We start from the raw sequence: 27,072 nt of genomic DNA, 5'->3' as shown, positions 1-27,072 counted from the left end.
TTGAGGGTGGGGGACGCTCTAGTGAAAGGCGTCTCCTGGGTGGCCAGCTCGGGAGCGACACTCTGCAGCCCGGAGGCGACTCCATGGTGCTGAGCGGAGTGCTCGCGGCGGCGGCAGGGCGGGGTGGGTGGACGCTCTGGCCCGGATTCGGCGGTGGAGGAGCCGGGTGAGGGCCGCTCTGGCCGGCGGACTCGCTGGTGTGGAGTCCCGGAAGCTGCGCTCTCCCAGACGGGGCACGGGCCGCGGAGAATGGCGGAGAGTCCGGCAGCGGAGGAGGCGGCCGCGGCGGCGGTGCTGGCGGCCGCCACGAGCGGCGGGGTCCCGGCGGGGCCCGGGGGCGGCGGAGCGGGCAGCCCCGGCGTGTTCATCCCGGCCGAGCTGTGGGCGGCGGCCGGGTTCGGGGCGCCCCCCGCGGGGGCCGGAGCCCCCCCCGGCAGCGGCGGGGCCCCCCTCGCCGGGCTGCCCGCGGCCGCCGCCGCCGCCGCGGCCGGGGCCGCGCTGCTCACTCACTCCGCCTTCTGGGACCCCACGGTGAGCGGCGACTGGGACAGCGAGAGGCCGAGCCCGGCCTGCCTGCTGCGGATCAAACGGTGAGCGAGCCGGCCTGGCCCGGGCCGCCTCCGGCCGGCCTGCTGCGGATCGAGCCGGGGACCCCCGCCCGGGGGGTGTGTGGGGGGGGATCTGTAACTACAAACCCCGCCTCCCGTGGGCCCCTCCCCCGGGATAGCGCGCGCCCCAAACCCGCCCCCCCCCCCGGTTCTGCCTGATCCGGGCCAGCCGGTGCTGGGGGATCCCCCGTGGGGCTCCAGTGTCTTTCCCTGGGAGCTCCGGGCCCAGCCAGTACCCGGCCTGCCTGCTCGGGACCCGGCGACCCCCCCAGCGCCGCAGTCCTTTCTCTTCCTGCCGCCCCGCGGTGCTGGGGTAGCCAGGGACTTCCCAGGCGAAATCACCGCTGAGTAAATGCCCCGTCATGGTGATCGCTCCTTGCTCTCTTCTGGATTTCTCTCCCGGCCCCTCCCCCGAAAAGAGCCGGTTGTCCGTGCTTGGGGCCTTCCCCCTCCCTCTAAAAGGAGTACGAATCTTTCCCCGTCCCATCTTGATCTCTTCCAGCGTCTTGCCCTTTGAGCCTAGGGTTTTGGGACTGGCATTACCAACACCCACTGTCCCATCTGCCTGTGGGCCATAACCACTTGGATAGCCTCTACCCCATGGATGTCATCAGCATCTGTGCTAGGGACAGGACGAACTCTTCCATGTTGTTCTCTGTGGCCTGAGGCCACGTATGGAGACACCTATATATCCTAGGGAAGTGGACGCATTTCTTTATGGACTGGCACTTACAGCTTTCCACAAGGGAATGTGAGGCTACCACACACACGGGGAGGGAGGGATAGCTCAGTGGTTTGAACATTGCTAAACCCAGGGTTGTGAGTTCAATCCTTGAGAGGGGCATTTAGGGATAGAGGGCAAAAATTGGGGATTGGCCCTGCTTTGAGCAGGGGCTTGGACTAGATGATCACCTGAGGTTCCTTCCAACCCTGATATTCTGTGATTCACTCATCACCCCTTTGGTCTTGTCCCCAGAGGTATCTGCACCTCTCTAGGTTTTAGTAGGCTTCCCCAGGGTTAGGAGAACGTTCTGTGCATCAAAATGCTTTAGATTCCCTCTGGCTTTGTTGACACAGTCTAGTTTCAGCTCACTGCTGCTGCTCGAGACCCAGCGTGCTAATGCCGCATTGTATTTATAAAGCACTTTTCATCCAGACGGATCCCACAGTGATTTGCAGGGTGTATAAATGTAAGATCATGTAGCCACGTCTCGGGTGGAATGTGATAGCTGTTCTCCACGTGCAGCAGTGCGGTACAGCACAGGAGATGAAGCATCCCATGTCCACATGAAACGTCCAGGGAAATGTACTAGACAGAATCAATTATCCACCACTGAAATTTGGCAATTCATATGGGTCAGCAGCTTCTTGCTAAAACTGCCGTAGTCTATTTTGGTGATCACGTTTATCGTTTTAAAAGGGGGATTAACAAAACTTCCTCCCTCTGTCCCCACCTGGTTAAACCATTCTTGCTGCTACCAGTGGCTAAGAAAATGTATGCTCTGTTGAGTTGTATGAAGTCATATTTTGCCCCATCCATGCAAGGATCTCAAAGCCCATACATTGAATTCAGCCTCACAACTGCATTTTTACAGGTGCATACAAGAGAGGCAAAGTGACTTCCCCGAGGTTAACGATGAAGTTGTGTCAGAGACAAGAGTAGCGTTCTGATCTCCTGATTCTGTCCTGTGCATTCAATATAAGATGATGCCTCACCTGACCAAAACTGCCTCTACTTAATCTTAAAATTTAATCTGTTGTGCCAGCTGTCTGCCAATGAGTGATCTGAAACCAAGTGTCTCTGTGCATCTGCAAATTAGTAGTTTTGTATTAGATCAGTAGGGGAATAGGTGTCTTTTTTTGTGTTCCTAGATTGAATTTTATAAGGTGTTACTGGCCCACCCATAACCCTATTCTTTCATTTGCCTGAGTGGTGCTAACTGAACAATTCAGCTATTTCCTGTCTAACTGCAGTATTAGAGGCTGCCTGTAAAAGGATTGCTCACATTAGGTCTGGCATGTTGATAAACTTTAAAACAATATGTTGTTATATTGTTATAAATATTGGCCTTATTTCAATAGATTCTTCCTCTTCCCTCCTCACAAACATTACTGCTTGCCAAATGATTGCATATCCTTGTTCTGCTGCTGGTTACTAAACTCCTAGAACTTCACCATAAGATGGTACAAACTATGCTTCCAGTCCAAATGGATGAAAGCACTAACTTGGTAAGAAGTTGAGGTTCTCCTGTCACTTCAGAAGTTTCATCTGCTTAGTCATACTGCTGAACTTTAGCTCAGCTCAGTTTTCTTTACAAACAGGAAGACTTTTTTAAAATCCTTTTGTGGCTGTGTGCAACTCAGGTCAACACTGGGAGGAGCTAGAGGTAGAATGCTGCTGTATGTCCCCCAACTCGCAATGAGTCATATCTGATGCCATGTCTCTTGTTATGTATTTTGAGAGTGTGTGCACTCCTTCTCTCCTACAGCTCTTCTTCTGGATAAGCAGGAACAGCTTAGCCAGAAAACAATGAAGCAGCAACAAAATAAAAAAACAAGTGCTTTCAGTAACAGGTTTATTTTGTCTCTCTCACACACTCTCTCATACTCTGTTCTGTTCTTTGGATTGGTCTGGACCCCGAGGGAGATAATGGCTAATTCCTGTTTTCTTTGTTCAGGGATATCATGTCCATTTATAAGGAACCACCCCCTGGAATGTTTGTTGTGCCTGATCCCCATGATATGACTAAGGTAAGTGAATATCCAGAACTGATCCAACTTTCTCCTTCTGTGTATCTTCTTTTGCTGGCTACTTTAAGAGTTAATCCATATAAGGCTTGTCCATACCATTTTGGGGAGAGGGGTAGGGAAGAGTCCCATAGATCATCCTCAAAAGGTTGTAAAAGAATAAAGCAGCTTAAATTTTCCTGGGGACAGTGAGACGGGGCTGTGTTTTCAAACTGGAGGGGGGCTTTCAAGGACGCCGACTTTGTGAAGTGATAAACTGTGGCTCTGCAGATCAATCCAGTAGAGCTGCCATGGCCATATGACTCGGTAAAGCACCTATCCTGCCAATGCTTGAAAATGATCGGTGGGAATGTTGAGGAACAGCTGACTCCGCTGTGAGCACCACTGGGCTATGGGAAGCTTCCATCAGAGACCGGGGGTGGTAAATGTGGTAGTCAGGAGGCATCTGTGCATTGGGTGCAGAAACTTCAGATTAGGCCATGATTCAGACCCAAGCTTATGCAGAGAGGTGTAACTTGCACTCCCTGTGCTAGCCTGCATCCTTGTGCCCCAGTGGAGGTGTTCTTGGGAGATTCCTGTCCAGGTAGTTTCTGCGAAGTGTCACACTGCGGTCAGGATACCCTAGTAAGCTTGCAGACGCTGGCTGCTGAAAGGATGCATTTGATGCAGTGCATCTCCCAGCCTCCACGCTATATCCACTCTTTGGGCTGCACTGGTTTCCTGTGAGGCTAGTGGTGGAGGAGAAGTTGCCTCCTCTTTTTCTGTTGCCGCAAGCTTTTCCCACCTCTCCAACAACCTTTCCAATTCCAGGTACCACCAGCACTAATCCTTGGCTGAAGTGAGGCCTTTGGGTTTTAAGATACTGTAAGGGAATAGTTCTTGGAGAGAATTCCTATATACAAGAATACTCCATATTCTGAGTGTGTACTCAGTATTTTAATCATAACTTTGGTCCAACTTGATGCTGGAAGCTGAAAATACACAAATACGTTTTCCAACAATGCATTAGATCATTGACCATGTCTTAAAGCGTCTTAGTCTTGGCATCTTCTTGCAAATCATGAGGAATTAAGAAGCATTTAAAATTGATCAAGTGAGCACATTTGAAATAGCACAAAAGGAAATAACCTTGCTCAGCTAGTAGCCTGAGGGGAGTAATTTCACCTGCATGTGATCAGGATCTTCAGAGGTAACTTTACAGTGAGGAGAGAGTGCTCCTAACCATAGGTCCTGGCTGAGGAAGGTTAGTGATCCGTTTAAGTACAAATCAGTGCAGTATCTTCAAACTAAGAAAAATCCTCTTGCTGGTGGAAATTCAGAAGTTGGAAAATAAAGGTTGGGGATGGAAATAGGCAGTGAATATTTTTTCTTGTTAATTGTGTTTTTTGTTTTTAAATCTTTCAACTTTTGAAATGTCGAGCTCTTCCGATGAAGTACTGTTTACTCTGCGTTTGGCTGCGCAGACATGGAGCGGATGCATGTGCAAGTGTGTGAGGCGTGTAAATACAGCTACGGGGGCATGCATCGCACACAGGTGTGGCAGAGAAATGCGTGGCAGTGGCTCGGGGTATAAGTGAGTCTGGCAGGGAGGGGAAAGAGTGGACTGTGTATGATGTGCTTGTGGGAGAGGCCTGGTCGTGAGCTCTGTATCGCGATTTCTTGCACTTGTTTGGTTTTGTTGAAAATTTCACAGTGCTGCGCAATTTTGAAGTGGTGCGCAAGATGGGCTTTTGTTTTGCAGATTCATGCATTGATCACAGGCCCATTTGACACGCCTTATGAAGGGGGTTTCTTCTTGTTCCTGTTTCGCTGTCCTCCAGATTATCCCATCCACCCACCAAGGGTCAAACTGATGACAACAGGGAATAACACAGTGAGGTTTAACCCCAACTTCTACCGCAATGGGAAAGTCTGCCTGAGTATTCTAGGGTAAGAGGAGACTTCAGCTGTTTCAGGGGGAAGCCAGGAGTTTGCTGTAGGCAGTTCTCTGCTGTATGTGACCCTCTTTGCATATTTAGGTCCTGATCCTGCAGTGACATCTGCCTGCACAGACCCTCTATGGAGTTGCTTGCACGATGGAGGCCTTAAAGCTGCCAAAATTTAGCAAAAATGCGAGTCTGACTTTCTTTGAACCTACAAAAGCCAGGACTGAAATTCTGTTCTCTCACTCCATTGTGCCTAAGTAGCACAGCACTCCTCCCATCTCCCCCCATAGAGTTTGGGCCTGAACTTTGCATTTCTTCTGCTTTTGCGGTTTGAAGGCCGACCCTGATTGTTGTTTGAATGTAGGGGTTTTTTTTTTTTTTTTTTTGGTGGTTTTAATTTCCCGTGTGTGTGTGGTTTTTAAAAAAGAAATTAAAAAAAAAAAAGAGCCACTAAGAACTCCCTGGAAAGCTGTTTAACTGCTTCTCTGCTTCCGCTTGTGCTTGGCGCAAAACCATGAGTAGGATAATTATTTTAAGTCCCCACTAGAGCACTGCCTATTCAAACAGCGGTTTTACAAACTTTGGCTCCAATTCTGCAGATGCTTAATTTTAAGCATGGGAGCAGTCCCATTAGCTTCAATTGGACTACTGTGCTTAAAGAACATGCATGGATGGTCCCAATCTTGCAAACACATCATCCCTTCCCTGACAGGTTAACAATGCCAGGGCAGGCTCTTGAGTGCCACTGGGCACAGGGCAGCTCAGCGTGAAGCCAGTGCAAGTGGCAGAGGCTTGTCGTCTCACAGGGTTGGGTCCTAAATTAGAGCAAACACAGAACAATGGTTTAAGGAAGGAAGACTATTTATTGATGTGAAGGGAGGGGGTTTGAAACAGGAGGCACTTGGTTAGGCAGACCACCTCAAGCTCTTGGGACGTGCATCAAACTGAAAGGCGCGGGGGAGGTGGAGGGAAAAGGAGCAGCAAAATGAAAGGGTTTAGAAAGCATCTCATGTGCCAGGTGCATCCCTCTTTTGAAATGCTGCCATTCCAGGGGGGGAAAGGATCTGTAGCAAAGGGCGGCCAATGCAGAGTTGTTGTTTTTTCTAGCAATGTCCCTCTGCATAAAAGTGTGCGCACCCCTGCATGTGGCATAGGGACCAGTAGATCTTTGCTACTATAGGAGGCAGTGTTGCCTAATGCATAAGACGACTGGACTAGGATTCAGACCTGAATTCTAATCCTGCTTCTGCCACTGATCTCCCGGATTACCTTGGGCAAGTCACTGCACCTCAGTTTTCCCTATCCATAAAATGAGGATAAAGATACTGACCTCTGCTGTAAAGTGCTTTCAGATGGAAAGTGCTATATAAGAACTAGGTATTATTATTATTCAAGCAGAACATTTTTCAATATTAACCCTGATGTTGGGCAGTTTCCCCGGGCATGCTACTCTTTTTCCGTCTGCCAGGCACTTCAATGCTGGCACTAAAGTGAAATTTACAAAAATCTTACTTATCCAGATTAGTGTTCACAACTGGGTGAAAAGAAACACTAACTTCACCCATAAACGCTTCTGAACACTGCAAATCATTGGGGGCTCCCTGTTTTTTCTTGTCCACTTCCCCTTCTGGGTAGTCCCCTCTTAGCTTTTTCTGATTTCCTAAACTGGGGTTTGTTGATCTTTGAGAATGGTAACGGTGAAAGGGGAGGTCACTGAGTCCTATTCTAGGTCTTGTGTTTAAATACGTTCCTGTGTTTATGATGTTTCAGCACTTGGACTGGTCCTGCTTGGAGCCCAGCACAGAGTATCTCTTCAGTCCTCATCTCCATACAGTCTCTGATGACTGAGAACCCCTATCACAACGAACCTGGCTTTGAGCAGGTAATACTTCAGTTCTGAAATGACTTGACTCCCGTGTCGTCGTCGTCCACACACACACACACACGCTCTCCAACTGTGTCTCTCTGCAAAAGGGAATTCAATCAGTCATCCTGAGGCTATTCAAGTCTTTGGTGTTCATCTCTCCAGATACCAGCAATGGGTGTCCTGCAAACACCTCTGGAAAGGAGAGCTATTTTTAGCTGAAGGGAGTGTTGTCTAGTAGTAAGAGACCTGGGAGATTCCTGCTTTCTGTTTCATTCTTTGTTGCTGAGTTGCTGTGACCTTGAGTAAGTCTGTTAACTGCGCCAAGCCCCAATTTACCCCACATGATACTACCTGACTTGCAGAAGAGCTCAAATACTTGTAATTCCTTTTGAGATTTTTATGGTGGAATATCCTGTCGGTACTAATGGTCACCTGGCTTATACAGACAGCATGGGTTTAGAAAGTGTTTAGCCTTCCTGCCACAGATCCCATTTTAATTTACATTATAAGTAAGGTAGTGGAATTAACTGGAAACAGACAGAAAACTGATTATATCTGCAGGGGCTTTTTCTTGTTCTGCCAATCTGTGCTGAAAGTAAATGGCTTCTCTGGGATGTATTGTGTCCTACGTGACCCAAACTGCTCAGGTTATCCTGGCCTACGGTCCCTGAGAGAGAGACTATTGTGCTGGCTTGAGTTGATCCATCTCCTCAGCTACCCGAATCCTGGGCTCTGGGAACATGTGGAATCTCTTACCAGCTTTACAGGATAAACTAGATCACTGTACTTTGAGCAGGCAGATCTGAGGAGAGTTTGCTGCAGAGTGTGAAATCTTTATGGCCCGAAGGGAAGGGATAATACCTGTTTACCACACGGACTCAGTGGAGCAATTTACATTTACAGGAGAGGCACCCTGGGGATAGTAAGAACTATAACGAGTGCATTCGGCATGAGACTATCCGAGTAGCCGTGTGCGACATGCTGGAAGGAAAGTGTCCCTGTCCTGAGCCTTTACGGTAGGTAATGAGGATAGAGGAGTGAATGCACAAACGTGGCCCCATCTCGCTCTGAACAGTCAGGGTCCGCTTTAACTGGGCGCTTCTGTATGCTTCATATTCGCTTGATAAGTTGCTGTCGGGCTGGATCTCTGTCGAAGGGGCAGCGTCATACATTGAACTGGGTGCCAGGAACTCTTATCTTGGTGTTTCCGAACTCCTGAGTTCCAGTCCTAGCTGTGTCACGGTGGGCACTGCTAAACCCTCTGTTCCCATTCCCATATTGTAAAGGGGGATGACGTGTCCCTGTCTTGCTTGCATGGGTGGATGGCTGATGTGTACTGAGTATAATATTTATACAGCACCTGTACTTGTTCCCTGCCCTGCTTTGTCTCACGATACATCCAATTGCTATATGACGACCACCTCCTCCTGCATACTCTTGTTCCTGGTGTGGTGTAATTCAATCGGGGCAGTGACACAAGTTAATGCAAACCCCATGTGTCTGAGGTTGTGCTGAGCAGCGGGATGATTGCCTCAGTTGCCAGGGCAGATTTTTTGAATGCTTGGATCGTCCTCGTACATTTTTAAGGCATACACAGAGTGTTGTGGATTAGATGAATGACACGTTTGCTTAACTGAATGGTTTCAGAGTAGCAGCCGTGTTAGTCTGTATTCGCAAAAAGAAAAGGAGTACTTGTGGCACCTTAGAGACTAACCAATTTATTTGAGCATAAGCTTCCGATGAAGTGAGCTGTAGCTCACGAAAGTTTATGCTCAAATAAATTGGTTAGTCTCTAAGGTGCCACAAGTACTCCTTTTCTTTTAACTGAATGGAGTCTCATGTGGCCACGAGGTGTTGAGACCATCGCTTAAATGCTTGCTCTGCCTGCATTGACCATGTGCTCTTTTGTGGCATTCCAGGGGTGTTATGGAGAAGTCTTTCATGGAATACTTTGACTTCTACGAGGGTGCATGCAAAGAGAGGCTTCACCTCCAAGGACAGACAATGCAGGTAAGCTGCTGGCAACCCTCCTTTCCATGCTACGACTTACTTAGAAGGGTGCAGTTTAATGACCTGTTAGCTGGCACATCAACACTTTTTCATTTCTTGCAACCTATGTGGTGAAAAGTGATGTCTGCTTGCTGAGATTATTTTTATCTTGGCTACCTCCTTCAGCCACGGTAGCCATCAGCTTGCCTCTTGACATGGCTAATTTAGGAGGGAGGAGAATGGGAGTTCCTTATCTGGAGGGAATTTAAGAAATTCTACCCTTCATGTGCTTTGATTTCACATCAGCCATGAAATAAGGCTATGAGAAATTCCTATTGGGTACTGTTTTTCCTCTAACACAAAATGTCTGCTTAATTCTCTGTCTGTTGGTGTCAACTGTACTTCATTTGAAAGTTTCCTCTGAAAGCCAGAATTTGGGGGGGGGGGGTGCACCAGCTTAAATGTGCTTGTATTTCCTCTTCATGTGGATCAGGGCCATACAAGTAGTGTTGGATGCGGCCCACATAACATATTGTGGGCTACATATGTGGCCCACAACGGTAAATAGGTTGAGGACCACTGATCTATCCTCTGACTCATGCGAAGAGAATAGGAAACTACCACCGTTTGGACAGTAGTGTGATTCCAGTAGGGCAGTTCCTACGTCCCGGTCAAAGGTTTAGCTAGCTGGTGTTTTTCTGCTGGCTCTGGCTATGCATTGCTGGAGTTCTAGGATTTCCTCTAGTCTCTTCTTAAGGGCCCCATCACTATGTTACTCATTATGAAATACAGTCCTGAGAAGTGGGGGGTGAGGCTTCTTCCTGCTCTCCAGTCCTGAGAACCAGCTCTTGTAACTTTTATCTGCACTAGCCTAAGTGTGGAATCAAAGGTGCTTTGCTGAGGCCCGGTCCCTTGAGGTGCCGAGTGCCTTCAATTTCCATTGATTTCGCGGACCCAGTACAAGCCACTGAGCTTTTCCTAGCACTGCTCCTGAGCCACTTATCAGAAAAAATCCTGCTTTTTCTTACTGCTGATTGCTAAGATATTTCAGTACGAATAGAAGCTGCTTCTGCTCTAATCACCCATGTCCTGTCTGTCCCATTAAAAGATATCACCATTGATGAAAGAGAGAGGTGATTAATTTTACAACCGAATATCTACCCATGCCCTTCATTGTCAACAAACAGCCCTGTAATCCATAAAATGAGAGCACCCGCAACGCATGACAAAAGCAGACCGCCTATGGTTGGCCTGAATAGTGCCACCAGGCAACACTGTCTGACTCACATCAGCTGGAATCTTTAGTACAGTGACTAGAGGGGGTTATGACTTGAGGGGTTATTTGGGAATGGCACCGATCACATTCTACGGTCATAACTGCTGCAGCTGCAAGGAGCCGTAGTCCTGGACCAGAACCCCATTGTGCTACACGCTGTACAAACATAGTGCTGGTCTTACTGCCGTGTTCCTGTCCCCAACCGTTGTAAATTGTAGCATAGACCCTCTTCATTAGATGAACCACAGATAAAAGAAAGAATGGTGTGAAAACGAAGCCATTCCAAAACGTTGAGGTCAGTGTCGTCGTCAGCAGCTTTCCCATGTGAGCGTAGTGTTTGGGAAAGAAGCTGTCTTTTTGGTTTTTGGAGTCTAAAGTCCTCCTATTTATCCCAGAGCAGGCACAGCATGGGCAGTGCAAGCTTCCTCCCAATTGCTCTGCCAGTGTGGTCCCGTCAGGGTGTGAGGGTAGAAGCTAAATCTCTCTTGCCTGTTTGCCACTGCCCAACTGCGAGTGACTGTAGGCAAGTGTGGTCACTTGTGTGCCTCAGTTACACATCTGTAAAATGGGGGTGATACTTGCCTTTCTTTATAAAGCCTCTATAGCACTATACGAGGTGTTAGTTACTAAGTCCTTAGTCTTTCCTACTGAGACTGTCCCTCTCTCCTGCCTGAGACCAATCCATCAGTTCTTTGAAACTCTGGTTCAAATCCAGCCAGTGTCCACTCAAACCTTCATCTGGCTGCGGCAGGTAAACTGAGTTCCCTCAAGTTCATTTTACTTGGTTTTTTTTCAGAGTGCGTTTAAAAGAGCCAAGGTCCCCTATGCTCTGCATTGACACTGACGAACCCCTAACATACTTGGCAAAAAGAGGTTTAACCAGTGTCTTTGGCCAAAATGTCTCTCCTTGCCCTGCAGTTATCTGCTCAGTTGCTGTTGCCTGCCCTTGTGGTGGGTGTGTTTCATAGATGCCATGTAGAGTGTGATGTACTTAACACCATACAAGTGTGTGTCTAAATCTTGTGTTCCTTCCTCCTCCCCACCCCCAGGATCCTTTTGGTGAGAAACGAGGCCACTTTGACTATCAGTCCCTATTAATCCGTTTGCAAGGAATTCGGCTGAAGGTGCAAGAGAAACACCAGCAGGAGAATGTAGAAATAGACTCTGACAGCAGCTCCTCGGAGACGGAAACAGACACTCAAGGGAGCTCCAAGGCTTAGAGGTCTCTCTCTATGTGAGAAACCCAATTGTGGGGATGGTTCTGTCTTCGAACTCTAGAATTACCCCTGACAGACTTGAGAACCAAGCCAATCCCAGAGTGGCTAGAGCTGGAAGAGGTCTTCAGTCTCATTTAATGCTCTGGTGGATACTGAACAAGAGGACTTCATGGTAGACAAAGCCAAGCTTGTGATAGGCTACTCTAAAAGGTACTTCCTATGCTAGAAAGCTGGAGCATGTGGCATCAGGTTATTTTGGAAACACCTACACTGGGTGGCTTTTTTTTCTTTATTGGATTAAAACAATGAGATGTAGAATGCAAGTCCGTTTTACAGCTTTTCTGTTCTTAAATATCCAGTATGTGCCCTTCCCTCTGGCCATGCTGAACTCCCAAGGACCAGAGCTGTAGGAGCACTTGGGTGGAGTCCATGATACTAAGGGGCCCACTTGCTGCTTGCCTAGGGTTAACTTCTGTCTGGGGAGAGGTGGGGCACAGGTGCTCTGCATAAGCCCATCTATCTGCTGATATCTCTTCTAGACAGACCAAAGATAAACAGGGTGGACTCTAGCTTTCTTTCTGAAAGCTTCATCCAGTCCCTGGGTTGCTTTTACTGACTGGACTTTAGGTGGAAGAGGGAAAAGGGGAAGGGGGGGGGAAGAAATGGATGCAAGCTGTAAAAGCTTATAAATCAAGAGCAGATGCTTTTACCCTGGAAACATTGGAGAGAAAATCACTGGGGTTTTTATAAAAAAAAAAACAAAACACTCCCTCCCTATCTAATTTTGTTGTATTTGTGTGTGTGTGTGTGTGTTTTTTTTTTTTTTTTTTTAAATCTTTGGCTCTTCTAAATGGAAGTGCTGTTTGCTTTCAGCCCCGGAAGTCAGTGTTGTTTTGGTTTTTTTTGTTGTTCTGCTAATATTTTGATCCAGGACAAATAAAATGCTAGGATAAGGGACATTTATAAGCAGGAAGCCATCTTCATGGAGCGAATGTCACTAGCAGCAGAATGTTCCCTTGCCAAACTTAGCCAGTGGTAAAACTAGTTCTTAAAGCTTTGATAGTTCTAACAGCAGTGTCTCATTTTTGAGCAATTCATACCTCTTGGGCAGGTGTCTGCTGGCTGTGCGTGCCATTACATCAAGGATGTATTTAAAGCAAGGGGCATGGAGATGAAACACACCCAGGTCAAGCAGGCAGATATAGGCCTGATTGAGTTTACCACCGCCAAACTGGGTGGTAAAATGTTCCCCAGATGAAGGGCTTAATCTTGTTTTACAAGAGCACTGATTAAAAGTTGAGCACATACTATGGTGCACCAACCTCCCCCCCCGCCCAAAATTCCTTTGCTATAATCCTCTGATTCTTATTGCGGCATGGAAAGAAGCTCCAGGTCAGGTAACTTTGTTCTAAAGAAACTCTTTTTTTGTAGATCAAACTGCAGTTTTCAAATGTCCCAGGGGTTGGTGAATTATTTTCAATACAGATTGTTTCTGTAGAATATCAACTATTGTAAATTTCATCCTGCTGCTTAAGGAGCTTTAAGTTGAAAGATTCCTGAATTCAAGCTGCCATTTAACTCAACCTTTCTATTGAGAACAAAATCTCACCTTGGGTCTGTCATTGGTGTGGTTTAGAATGGAACCCTGTCTTCTCTGAAGGGAAACTTACATAGGACACACCAGCTGGAAGTAAATAACGCAGTTTACTCCTTGATAAAGGTTTCATGGAGGCATATTCGTATGAGAAGTCTGAGCTGTGCTACTGTGATGCCTCTGTTTAATCCCCTTGTAAATTTCACTGGTTTCATAAATCAATAGTATCTCCACTTTAAAATGGGTTAGAGCTGGGTCTCTAATGCCTTCATAAGGCAGATCTGGTTCAGAAATATGTGGTGCATGTGGCATTACCATCCACACACAAAATGCCTTACTGTGGACACCATTCACCTAAGCATGTGGCTGTGAACGTATTAGTTTTATAGCGTTGTTACCTGTCCTGCTGTTTCTGAATGTTTCCATTTCAAAGTGACAATCCTCTGACTGCTCTAGGCAGACATGGTTTAGTGACAATTTTAGACATGATTTGAAAATATATGCACAAGAGTCACTATAAAACACCTTGTTTATATACAATTGTACATAAGATTTTTTTTGTGCAATAAAGTTTGTTTTGGCAGAATCTAGACTATTGTATTTTTCATGGGGAAGGGACTTGAGTTTACAGTAGTTTCCTAAAACACTTCACCAGAGCAGGGATGCTGCTGGGGACAGTTAGTTTCCACAGCTGATAAAGGGTAAATTTCCACTCTGAGCTTTTAAGGAGGTAAAATCACTTTTGCATCTCTCCCATGTTCTAGTTTAGAACAGTAGACCTCTAGATCACACTGATGGTAAAGGTAGTTTGGTTGGTACAATTTGAAGTTAGTTAAGCATGTATAATTTTGATCAATTAGGTAACCTGGGGATTTTTTTTTAAACAACTTTATTTAAAGTTAAATGTCCTCCTTCAGGTAATACAACAGCAAAGGGGAAATATGTACAGGTGCACACAGCTCAGTGGCTCCTCTTAACAGTCAGGGTAGTGCCTCCTTTGCTTCCTCTGGAGTGATTTCCTGAGAGTAAAGTTCTGTAAAGAGAGCAGGCAGCCAGTACTGAGATTCCCCTGGAGCTTGTGTGTCAAGCCAGGCCATGCCTTCCTTCAGCAGGTGTTCCTGTCAAAACAGACCAAGGGCTCAAAAGCTGAATGGAAAAAACAAGGATCTGCCAAAAAAAGTGAACCAGGGCATACAAGTACACAAGAACCACTTCTGCATTCCAGCTCTGCTACAGGCAGGAGAAGGAAGAGTCCCATGACTCGGGTTAGCACTAGACAGGGCTTCCTTCGCCCCACTCTAGCTGCAGGTAGTTCAGACATCTGTGTGATCACCACCTCCATTACTGGAAGTGTTCTCACCCACTACAAATATTTAAAGGGCAAGTGGCTATACTGACTTCACTACAGCTATCTCCATCTGTCGCTACAGTAAGTGAAGATTTTATGTTCAAAACCATGGATACAAAGCCATAGCTGGTGAGTAAATTTTACAGAATTAAGGAAGGTGCAGCCCAGATCCCAAGGCAAGAAGAAGTATGTACATAGTTCATAGCAGCACCAATGAAAGGTATGGACCTGCCCTTAAGAGGATTCTGCCTCAGATCCTGTCTACATTAAGTCTTACGGGGTGAAGAACTCATTTACTTTCTCCCTGGTTTGGTCCTGCAGACTAGATGGGATTAAACTGTTTTTACTGTGTCCTACCATTACAGTGGAGCTGGTAGTGTAAATGCAACCAACAGCATGTAATCCAAACAAGCATACCACACAAGGTCCAAATACATACCAGCACGTGCTTGGCACGTTCCATCTCCCACTTTAAACTGGACTTGATCTCGCTGACAGTTACATACCCCTTTTTCTGAAATAAGGGAAGGGAAAAAAAGAGTTTTAGTAGGACAATGATTTCAGTGCACAGTTAAAGCTCCTAACTATCTGCTAATGAGCTGGACTTAATATCAGAGTCCACGTTTTGGTAAGTCTACTTGCCTACATGTTCATATCTTTACAAGCTGAGACCCTAGGTTCTCGCTCATATTAGAATTTAAACTCTTCATACCATTTATTCCTTATCTATGGAGCCTGCCCAAGTGAATCAAGGGTACCCTGGGACCCCTTAGGGGTAGCTTATACAAAAGAATCTCTTGCCACAGTACCTCAGCCAGCTGCAAAACCACTGTGTGATCCATGTTCAGTTCAGCTGGTACAGACTGGATCAGATATGTCCCTCCAACAGGAATAATCCCAAAGCCACTGCCCAGAACTTTCAGCTTCTTGATAGCTCGGATGAGATCGTCCCTGAAGAGGCAGTGGGAGTGAACATAAGACTTTAAAAGAAAAGCTTTTGCTCTTCACTTAGGCCAGACCCTAAGTGATGTAAATAAGGGACAACAGCTGTACAAGTGGCAAAGTTAAGGTCTGAAAGGCAGAGGCCAACCATGCACGTTAAGTGGCTACAGTTATTTCTTCTCATGCTAAGCACCTCTGAAAAGTTATCTGCTATCTGTTTAATTTTTCATTCATACTTACCAAGAGGCAACAGCAACCGAAAAAAGATTGCCTGCCTTGCTTCCATTTAAGGTGTGCTCTGATTCCAACAGGATCAAGAGATGGTCACTTAAACTGTTTGAGTGAACTCATCCTACGAGTCCTGTGAACACCAACACTAAGTTGCCAAAATAAAATATTCAAAAGAATCTCAGGGCCATTCAGGCCCAAAATTCAGATCCTGTAAGACAATCTTTTGCAAACCCTATCAACAGAAAGGTCTCCAAGCAGAAGAAAGTTGAAATAATGAAAGTTCAGTAGAAATTGTTATTTGTTCAAGTAATACTCTCTAGCAGGTGGACGGGTACATAGTAACAGCTTGCTAATGCAAGAAAAGAAAGTGAAACTCAGTCTACTTTCACTGTTCAAGTGAATCTGTGGCAAAAGTATGAATTTAATTTTTTTTAAAAAATCTTATTTTTGACTTTACATTGCCTGTACATTGAGAGTTACTTAAAAGGACTGCTACGATAGGGAAATCTGTATTTAGTATGTTAAGTGTAACGTCTTATGAAAATTAGTCTGTCAACTCTCCTCTATGCAAGTAGACTGATTACATTGCAATACAGATTGAGTTGTTTCACTTGCAAGACTTAGTGTAATTTGTCTTAATATATGATTTGCAACTGTTACCACACATTCTGATTATTAACTGAGTATCTAAGCTATCACAGCAATATTTTGTATACTGTAATCTTGAGAGGAGCTCCTCCAGCAGGCATATACATTTATAATAGGGCATTGCTTGCAACCTTAATTATGGACTCACTACTGATAGCTTCATAATTATGAAGCTATCTGGGGTCATATTAGCAGCAGAGCCACCTTCAGGTGCCTGCCTAGATTAACTGTCACTTTTTATTCATGCTGTTTTCAGGCTCCCCTGGGTTACAACACAGCTCAAGCAGATACTCACTGGCTGACATCCTGGGCAAACTTCCCTCTTCCCTTTAGCACTTGCTGATGAAGTTCCTCCAGGGTTATGAGACCTAGAGAGAACAAATGAGGGAGGTGATGTTAATACAGAGCAAAGGTTCCTTTTCACATTTGCCATTATTACATGTTCCTTTCATTTACGTAGTCACTTTAATCTGTTTTTCACTATATTCGATTTCACAGCTTTAGGTAGGATATTAAAGGTCTAAACATTTCTATTCCTAAATTGAGAGTACTGCGGAGTTGGTTGCTGTTTTCTCCCATTAATGGATCGGGCACATTTAATTAAAAATGGATTGCAAGGTCCTTGGGGGCAGGGACTATCTTTTTGTTCTGTGTTTGTCCAACACCTACCACCATGGAGTTCTGGTCCAAAACTGGGGCTGCAATACAAACTAACAGCAGATGTCACACACATGACATTACCTTACAATAAATGCTTGCATAATAAGTTGCTTACTCTAGATGTCGGAAGTATTTCTAAATCAGGCCCTTTCTTATCACTTTTACTTTGCAGGATATGAGGCCAGTTCTTTAAAATAAGAGTTTTGTCAAGTTCTTTCTTTAGCAATAGTGGGCCAGAAATTCATTTTTCTTTCTCTCTCTCTCTCTCTCTGTATAGTTGGAAAAAAAAATCAGATCAATTACTAATCCCCCAATCCTTGCTATGAACCAGACGTACCACTACAGGCTCACCAAGCATATTCTATGGCAGTGTTAAGCGACATCTTTGCTGCTAAAAAAGGTGTGGGAAGTTTACATTGTAATAACATACGTTCGCTATTTCACTATAAAATCCTATTGGTGACTGCCCGTAGGTAGCTTTTAATGCATTGTAGCTAGGCAACGTCAACGCTATCCCCTCTCACCCGCAATTCAGCTCATCTAGCTACAGCGCGGTGAAAAAGCCACAGAGCCTTGCCTCCAATGGATTTTCACAAAAGCTGCATGCGTTAGCTACCTCGCTGTAAAAACCAAGCTACCCCTTTTTTACTGGAGCGGAGCGGAGCCGGAGCCGGAGCCAGAGCCAAAACTGTTTTCTCGGCACTTTCTGAAACCCGCTCAAGTACACCACGTGCTGAGCGTCTTACCAAGCGTGGCTCGGTTTCCAGAAGCACCTTGTAACATACAGCCGGCGGAAGGCAGTATTTGCTCCTGTGCTCAAGAGGCAAACGTGTAGAGTCCTCACCTCCATTTCTGTGTTTCAGAGCCAGACAAACTTCGACAATCTGAACACCCAGCTCATAGTAGAAATCTCCAACTCCCAGCATCTCTGACCAGAATCCTTTACCAGCTGCAAAGGAAGGGGGAAGAAAAATCAAATTAAGCATCACTGCTATTCTTCTTCCTTAACAGCCTAATCCTGCAAGCACTTTGGCCCAGATCCTCCAAGGTATTTAGGCTCCTAAATACCTTGGCAGCTCTGAGCCTTACTGATGGCAGTAGGGCTACTCTCAGTCACAAGCACCGTCCCCTGTAGGGTTTGCACGATTGGGCCCTGCGATAAGGTGATGCAGCAGCCCAGAAGGGGTTACGGGAGCTCTGCCTATCGCAGGCTCGGCAAGATGTATAAGGATTGTCCTCTTTTCCTCTGGCTGACAGACTAGAGACTGTCACACTTGTCAGCTGAGTTGCTTTATTTTGGGTTGTTCATGTCTTTTTTTGTTCAAACAATAAAACATGTCCTAAAGCAGTGGTTCTCAAACTTTTGTACTGGTGACCCCTTTCATATAGCAAGCCTCTGAGTGCTTAAACATATTAAAAAGTGATTTTAATTTATAACACCATTATAAATCCTGGAGGCAAAGCAGGGTTTGGGGTAGAGGCTGACAGCTCACAACCCCCCATGTCAAAACCTCGTGACCCCCGGTAGGGTCCTGACCCCAGTTTGAGAACCCCTGTCCTAAAGGAAAGACCTTACGCCTGGTGCTTGCTTCCCTTCCCAGGCTGGCAAAACAGCCCATCAGTTTTCAGACCCTAAGAACCAAATCCCATCATCTTTACTCACAGCTCCTATCAACTTCAATGAGAGATTTTACTGAGAAAAGACAATACAAAGTGTCTCCAAACTCAATCACGACATTCAGCCTTAAACTTCTCCAGCATATATTCCTTACATGCCAATGGATCCACTCCGATGGTTGCACACATGTCCTGGAACTGGACCCGAAACTGGGGATTTTTACGAATCTCTTGCTTGTGTTTGCTGGCAAACTCTTCTAAGTTGGTCTTAAACATGTCCAGTTGCTTAGACATCTGTAAGTGATGGGTAAAGAGAGGAAAGCATCTATGACTGAACACTTGCTTTATAACATTATATAAAAAAGCATGGCATGGCACTGAAGTACAAAACATGACAAGGTCCTTGGCTAACCTACACAGACACAAGAACAGCCAGACTGGGTCCGACCAATGATCCATCTAGCCCAGTATCCTGTCTTCCATCAAAGGCCAGTGCCAGGTGCTTCAGAGGGAATGAACAGAATGGGAATAATGAAGTGACGCATCTCCTGTCATCCACTCCCAGCTTCTGGCAGTCAGAGGTTTAGGAACACCCAGAGCATAGAGTCTTAATTCTTTTTTGAATCCAGTTTATGTTTTTGACCTTCACAACATCCCCCAGTTCCACAGGCTGATAGTGCATTGTGTGAAGTACTTCCTTGTGTTGGTTTTAAACCATCTGCCTATTAATTTAATTGGGAGACTCCTGGTTCTTGTGTTATATGAAGGGATAACTAACACTTCCCTATTCCCTTTCTACAGCCCAGTCATGATTTTATAGACCTCTATCGTATTCCCCCTTAGTCATCTCTTTTCTAAGATGAACAGTCCCAATGTTTTTAATGTCTCCTTGTATGGAAGCTGTTCCATATCCCATATCATTTCTGTTGCCTTTCTCTATACTTTTTCCAATTTAATATATTTTTTTGAGATGGGATAACCAGAACTGTGTGCTGTTTTCAAGGTGTTGATATACCATGGATTTATATAGTGGCATTTGATATTTTCTGCCTTATCTGTCCCTTTCCTAACACTTAACTTTTTTTTTTTTTTTTTTTTACTGTAACTGCACATTTGAGCAAATATCTTCAGAGAACTATCCACAATGACTCCAAGATCTCTTTCTTGAGTGGTAAAAGCTAATTTAGACCCCAACATTTTGTATGTATAGTTGGGATGTTTTCCAATGTGCATTACTTTGCATTTATCAATATTGAATTTCACCTGTCATTTTGTTGCCCAGTCAGACAGTTTTGTGAGATCCCTTTGTAACTCTTTGCAGTCAGCTTTGGATATAACTATTTGAGTAATTCTGTATTGCCTGCAAACTTTGCTACCTCACTGTTTACCCCTTTTTCCAGATCACTTATGAATATGTTGAACAGCCTTGGTCCAAGTACAGATCCTTAGGGGACTCCCACTATTTACCACTCCACTGTGAAAACTGATAATTTATTCCTACCCTTTGTTTCCTATGTTTTTACCAGTTACTGATCCAGGAGAGGACCTTCCCTCTTATCCCAGGACCCCTTACTTTGCTTAAGAGCCTTTGGTGAGAGACTTCATCAAAGGCTTTCTAAAAGTCCAAGTACACTATATCCACTGGAATATCCTTGTCCGCAGGCTTGACGATACCCTTAAAGAATTCTAATAGATTGGCGAGGCATGATTGCAAAAGCCACATTGATTCTTCCCGAACATATTGTGTTCATCTATATGTCTGATAATTCTGTTCTTTACTACAGTTTCAAACAATTTTCCTGGTAGTAAAGTTAAGTTTACTGGACTGTAAACTCCAGGATCGCCTCTGGAGCCGTTTAAAAAACAACAAGACAATTGACCATAGGGATCTTAGATGGACTATATAACAGAAGATAATTAATGAGAAGTCAGAATCCTTTTGTTTGTTTAAATATATATTTAAACAATCAGGCATAAATAATGGAGTAGACCACACTAGGGTAGGGATGGCCTGGCATTTACCAGAGGCAGTTTTAAGAGGTAAAATCATATTTTATTTTTTTTTTATTTTTTTTTTTTTTACTATCCCCGAAAAAACTAGTTAGTCCCAGTTTAAGGCATTTTCTATTTTAGAAACTTTTTCATTAACGTAGGCCATATTACACTTAGATTTCATTACATATTCAAATTGTGGTTATATAAGACAGTAGACGCGTGGATTAATTTAAGGTTGCACAAATAAGAAATTAAACTGCAGTGGGTGTAATAATAATATAGGTAATTGAAATACTGAACATCAGAATGTCTGTGTACATTTTGGTTCAGTGTTTTCCTCAAGGAAGCTATATATGTAATGACTCATTTCAGTATTACTGAAACAAAAGTCAAAGACAATCAATTATATGAAAACGCCAATAGTGCAGAGTTCTAGGCTTGAGGCATTAAGCAATGTGACAAAGTTCCTCCTCTACCTTGGTGGGTTTTGTGCTTATTGGCGGATTTGCTCGCCTTGGAGCTTCACGGCAGCCCTCAGTTTGGCCGTTTTCGTGAGCCCACAGTCCAGGTCAACTCCTCCTGTGTCTGACCAGGAGTTGGGAGGTTTGGGGGGAACCCGGGCCCGCCCTCCACTCCGGGTTCCAGCCCAGGGCCCTGTGGATTGCAGCTGTCTAGAGTGCCTCCTGGAACAGCTGTGCGACAGCTACAACTCCTGGGCTACTTCCCCAAGGCCTCCTCCCAACCCCTTCTTTATCCTCACCATAGGACCTTCCTCCTGGTGTCTGATAATGCTTGTACTCCTCAGTCCTCCAACAGTCCGCATTCTCACTCTCAGCTCCTAGCACCTCTTGCTCCCAGCTCCTTGCACCACAAACGGAAGTGAGCTCCTTTTTAAACCCAGGTGCCCTGATTAGCCTGCCTTAATTGATTCTAGCAGTTTCTTGATTGACTGCAGGTGTTCTAATCATCCTGTCTGTCTTAATTGTCTCCAGAAGGTTCCTGATTGTTCTGGAATCTTCCCTGTTATCTTACCCAGGGAAAAGGAACCTACTTAACCTGGGGCTAATATATCTGCCTTTTTTTTTTTTTGCTTCAAAAAAAAAAAAAAACTCTCCTGTAGCCATCCAGCCCGACCCTCTCACAGCAAGCAGAAGCATGCAGATTTGCTGCCTACTAGTTCAGGTCCATTTGGTCGTGCAGTGTTCTGTAATGGACCAACTCTGATGTAGTGGATCGACTGAGCATTTGAATGGATGTATCCAAAGTTTGAAAAGGTTCATTCTGGGCTTGCTGAACTTGCTGGACACTGAGGCAATTCCCCACTTCCCAGTTTAAAGTGGAATTAAGCTGGTCTTTATTTGCATCCTGCCCTAAACTAGTTTTCCCAGGAAATTACCAACCTTGCAGGGGAGGCAAGATAAGGGGTGGAAAGCCAGCTGAAGAGACTGTTGGCAGGTGTTTTTTGGGGTGGAGGCAGAGATCTGGAAGGCCTACCTGGTGCACACAGAAGAGGAAGACTGTTCTAAGCATAGTTCTTGTTGCGAAGAAGGGCCCTAAAATGTAAGTGGGAGGAAACTTCACAGTCACCCATGACTTCCAGATTTCCAGCCTAAAAGCAGGTAAAACTAACAGGTGCAGTACTCTTGTTTTTCGCCAACATCACCGCATCAAGCCACAATAATATACAGTGGACAGCTTCAGTTCTTGAGCATGTTGCAAAACCTCACATTCCTTCCAACTTTCAAGTCCACCGCATACCAGCAATGGTCCCTTCACACTCAACTTGGAGCCAGCATCTCACCTGTGCCAGTTGGTCTTCAGCCAGCACTGTCCCTCGCTCCTTGTATTTGGCCTAGGAGATAAAAAAAATCCCCCTAATCATTTTATTTAAGTTTTTCAGAGGCCACACATGGGCTGAGACCACTTCTCCTCTGCAGGGTCCCCCACCAGTGCCACCACCATTTCTGCAATATGTCTGCATTTTAAACTAGAAAACCCATCCCAGACTTGCCCCCCACCCACCAACCCTTCATCCTCAAGAGAGAGGATCAGCTACTCCTGGTTTGAGTGACAGGGGTGTCCTACAGCCAGTTGCTTTGGAGAAAAGAAGCAGTCGTTTCAAAGTTGCTGGGGGAGGAGGGAGGACTTTAAGTTGTCAAAAGGGGTACTCAGACCCAGCTGAATTTAGGGCAGGGGGGAACAGACTCTCTGCACCCTGAGGAGATGGAGAATTCAGACCCCACTTACTTGAGGGAAAAAGGGCTCAGCCTCTCCAGGATGGAGTGGGAGGAATGGGACTCGGCGGCGCCCCCTTGAGCGAGGGAAGGGGGGGGGGCCGGACACCCGGGACTCGGCGGCGCCCCCTTGAGCGAGGGAAGGGGGGGGGGCCGGACACCCGGGACTCGGCGGCGCCCCCTTGAGCGAGGGAAGGGGGGGGGGCCGGACACCCGGGACTCGGCGGCGCCCCCTTGAGCGAGGGAAGGGGGGGGGGCCGGACACCCGGGACTCGGCGGCGCCCCCTTGAGCGAGGGAAGGGGGGGCGCGCGGGGGGGCCGGACGCCCGGGACTCGGCGGCGCCCCCTTGAGCGAGGGAAGGGGGGGGCGCGCGGGGGGGCCGGACGCCCGGGACTCGGCGGCGCCCCCTTGAGCGAGGGAAGGGGGGGGCGCGCGGGGGGGCCGGACGCCCGGGACTCGGCGGCGCCCCCTTGAGCGAGGGAAGGGGGGGACGCGGGGGGGCCGGACGCCCGGGACTCGGCGGCGCCCCCTTGAGCGAGGGAAGGGGGGGGCGCGCGGGGGGGCCGGACACCCGGGACTCGGCGCCCCCGGATCTGGGGCGACCCCCAGGATCCCCAGTGAAGGGAGGGGGCCGGGTCTCGGCGCTCACCTCCGCCAGCTTCCTCTTGGCGATGGCGCCCGCTCCCACCCCGCGCCGGTGCATCCCGGCGGCGGGGAACCGCCCGGCTCCCGGGACGCGCTCGAGCGTCCGCCGAACCGGAAGTGCCTCGCGGCAACATCATCGCTCTGCGACAGGAAGTGGCTTCTTCCCTCCCGCCCCCCCCGTCCTAAGGGGGTGGGGCTAACTCCCACTCCCCGCCCCCCCACCCCCGCCAATGCGCCTGCGCCTTCTCGCTGCGGGGGTTGATTCCCCCCCCCCGCGAGATTCTAGGGGTGGGGCTAATTCCCTTGCTACCGAAAATCCCGGGGGGCTAATACGCCCTTGTATCCCCAAATCCGGGGGGGGCTCATACCAATTTGTACCCCCAAATCCTGGGGGAGGGGCTCATACCAATGTGTACCCCCAAATCCTGGGGGAGGGGCTCATACCACCCCAAATCCTGGGGGAGGGGCTCATACCAATGTGTACCCCCACAAATGTTGGGGGTCAACCTCCTACCAAAATCTTGGGTGTTGGAGTCTAATCTCCCCGTCTACCAAAATCCTGAGGGCGGGGGGCGGGGGGGAGGGATAATCCTGCTAGCATCCCCTCCAAAATCTGGGAGCTGACTCCCCAGGTTCCTGGGAGACCAATTCCCCTGGCAGCCTCAAAATAATCGGCAGAGGCGGTTGAGTCCCACTTGCCCCCTGCAGCTCTCTGATTCCTTCCTTCCCCTGACCTCAGCCCTGAAGGGTTCACTGTACCCCCTGCCTTCCCTCCAACGCTGTGGGTCTGTCTACACTGCAGTGTAGCACTCCTGAGGGCATTCGGCGCCAAACAATTAAAAATTATGCACCAAAATATTTAAAATGCTGCGCACAATATTTTAAAATTCTGCAAGTTTTATTTGTCAATAAATACATGCAGAGGCTCCAGCATGGCAGTGGGGAGCACAGGCCACTGCCTGCACAAAGGTGGGAGCTCTCCGCCAGCTGCTCCAGGTGCCTGAAACAATGTACCTGCGCAGCTAGGGAGTAGTGCGTGACTGCTCTTTGCTTCCCTGTCCAAAAGTCATTTTTCTGCGGGGAAGCAAAGAAATCTGCAGGGGACATGAATTCTGCTCATGCACAGTGGCACACAATTCCCCCAGAAGTAAATGTAAGCTCAGGGTTAGTAGAACTCAGGTTAGCAGACCCTGGGTTTGCTAAGCTAGAGTTTGAGTGTCTACACTCATTTGTAACCCTAGGCTAGGCATTGTTGAATGCAGGATCCCCCACCTGTGGCTCCCCCAGACTTCATAGCACCCTCCCAAAATGTGGCAGGCATCTGCTGTAGCCCTTTGTTCATGGTGAAGTGTGGGAAAACTTAACTGTCCACCAAACTTGACTGTTCAGATGACAAAGAAAGTTAGCCCATGGGCTCATGGGGTACTGTTGGCAGGCTCCCAGATCACAAGTCTAGTGAGGCTGCATCTGCACTGCATAGCAATAGGGCTTGAACCCTGGGTCCCAGCTTGACTCAGGCTTGGACCCTCCATGCCATGGGGTGCTGGGACCAAGCCCTGGGTTAGCGTGATTTGCATGTAGATGGAAAGTGGGTAGTCTTGAGACTGAGTTTGAATCCCAGGCTTATATTGCAATGTAGACATACTCTGTTGGCCTGCCTCTTGGAATGATCGAACCCTTGTACCCCAAAGGCTGATGATTCCTTGTCCCTTCTCGCCCCCGAATGCTGAGTGACTGCATGCTCTGCAGCCCAGCATCTAAAAGAGATTCCCCTCACACCTACTTCACGAGGGGGTCAGACCTTGATAAACCGTGAGTACTGGGTTGCCCCTATTTCCCAGACCCTGCAGGTGTTATTCAATTACAACTAATGATAGAAGAAGGCAGGGATCAGAGTCAGAGAAGATCAGATCTCTCAGGTGTCTTTCATTATAAAGTACATTGCTCATTTCACATTTACATTTCGGCTTCACCCCACCCTTGCTGTGTGTGAAACTCACAAATGATTTAAGCCCCATGGAGATAGTCATGTCACTTGCTGGGAGAGTCCCTGCCTGCTAAATCTTGAACCAGATCTTATCCAACTTCATACATTAAATCAGTGGTCCGACACCTTTTCCATACCAGGACTTCCCTCTGATCTACCCAGGATCCCCTTATCTTTAAGCAACATTGGCAGGGTGCGAGATGGTTGCAGTCCCCCTGATATTCATGAACCCTCAATGAAGTCATGCATTAAATGAATCCCGCCTTATCTCCAATGCTCTTGTTTATTTAAAACACACACACAAAAGCGCTTTATGGAACTTCTGCTTTTAACTGTCTTAAAGTTCAATCTATATATAGATGATCTATATAAAAATAAAACAAAGTTCCAGATTGTTAAAGGTCTTAATGCATTAGACTCTGTCCTGTAATACTAATGTGCTCTGTTCCCAAAGTGTCCTGTAGCATCTGGGATGGTAGTGCATGTTAGTGGCATATTAGGGCATCGCTCAAAGAGGTTGTGTTGCTGGGTGTGGCATTATCCTAAATTTGTATTTTCTGGTTTTCAGAGGTTTCAGTTTAGCCGCTTTTGACATTCTGGTAGGGCACAAGATACAACTGGGCAATCTCAATTCTTAATGAAGTTTTTGGTAATTGTAGCATGGGTCAAAAATAAAACAATCCCTGTCTATAGACAAACTCCCCTTACAACCATGCTAGCAAGAGTTAAAAGAACTCTTGGTCCTTTCTAAGATTGTCTTGTCCAAATATTATTAAAAATCCATGTAAAAGACAATTTTGCTTTTTATTAATTGCCTTTGAAAAGCACAGTGTTGAATGTAGTGCTGGTGAAATGTGCTATCCCCTTTGATCTCCAGCAGGTGGTGGGATGGCTCCTGAATGGGCCTGCCCGCAGACAAAATTGGTGGCCCCCCTCAAAAGAGGGGATGGGCCAAAATGAAGTGGAGGACAGCTGATTCCTTAGGACAAATCAAAATTGCAGGGCTGGCTCCAGCGGGGTAATAAAGGAGAGCCACAAAGTAGTGCATGCCCCAAGAATATAATAAGGGAGTCAATGCTAACCCTGGAGACTAAAGTCCTCCATTTAGCCATGCAGCAGGAATAGCATGCATAGTAGCTGGACACGTTTACACCTCCTGCCAATGTGTCTCAACGCTGAGCTATAGCAGACCTCTCTAGGACTGAAAGGGCAGCTCAGTCTCCATTCAGTCCTTGGCCTTGCTGCTGCGTCTGCCTGCAGAGGCGACAATGAACACTGTGTCTTTTTTTTTTTGGTTTAAATGGCATGGACGCGTGTCCACAGTGAAATGGGTTGCAATCCTTTTACCCAGGCCATGCATCATCCAGTAGAGGAGTTTGACACAGTGGTATCTTGACAACGTGCCCTGCACATTCCTTAGATGAGGCTGTATTATGGGTCCAAATTCATGAGATACCGTCATTAACCCCAGGCCAAGTCTACCCGAGGAGAGCTTTGCTGGTACAGCTATATTGGTATACAGTATTTGGCAAAGGGTTCC

General features: G+C 46.8%; 2 protein-coding genes across 2 annotated transcripts; one reads left to right on the top strand and one right to left on the bottom strand.

Annotated features, from left to right (window-relative positions):
• Positions 1-249: 249 nt before the first annotated feature.
• UBE2Z (ubiquitin conjugating enzyme E2 Z) lies at positions 250-13,803 on the top strand. Its single transcript, XM_074940411.1, has 7 exons — positions 250-590; positions 3,287-3,359; positions 5,098-5,285; positions 7,052-7,163; positions 8,052-8,164; positions 9,068-9,158; positions 11,463-13,803. The coding sequence occupies exons 1-7, from the start codon at positions 250-252 to the stop codon at positions 11,631-11,633; spliced, it is 1,089 nt and encodes a 362-aa protein (XP_074796512.1). The 3' UTR covers positions 11,634-13,803.
• Positions 13,804-14,097: 294 nt separating this feature from the next.
• On the bottom strand, positions 14,098-23,687 carry SNF8 (SNF8 subunit of ESCRT-II). The gene is made up of 8 exons (XM_074941045.1): positions 23,550-23,687; positions 22,467-22,517; positions 18,826-18,964; positions 17,898-18,002; positions 16,689-16,761; positions 15,382-15,523; positions 15,012-15,086; positions 14,098-14,342 (listed from the first exon to the last, which is right to left on the bottom strand). Exons 1-8 carry the CDS (start codon positions 23,601-23,603, stop codon positions 14,205-14,207), a joined length of 777 nt encoding a protein of 258 aa, XP_074797146.1. The 5' UTR covers positions 23,604-23,687; the 3' UTR covers positions 14,098-14,204.
• Between the last annotated feature and the right edge of the window lie 3,385 nt (positions 23,688-27,072).

This window comes from Natator depressus, chromosome 27 (assembly GCF_965152275.1).
Source record: "Natator depressus isolate rNatDep1 chromosome 27, rNatDep2.hap1, whole genome shotgun sequence".
NCBI classification, from domain to species: Eukaryota; Metazoa; Chordata; order Testudines; family Cheloniidae; genus Natator; species Natator depressus.
This window is presented reverse-complemented; position numbering and strand designations above follow the sequence as displayed.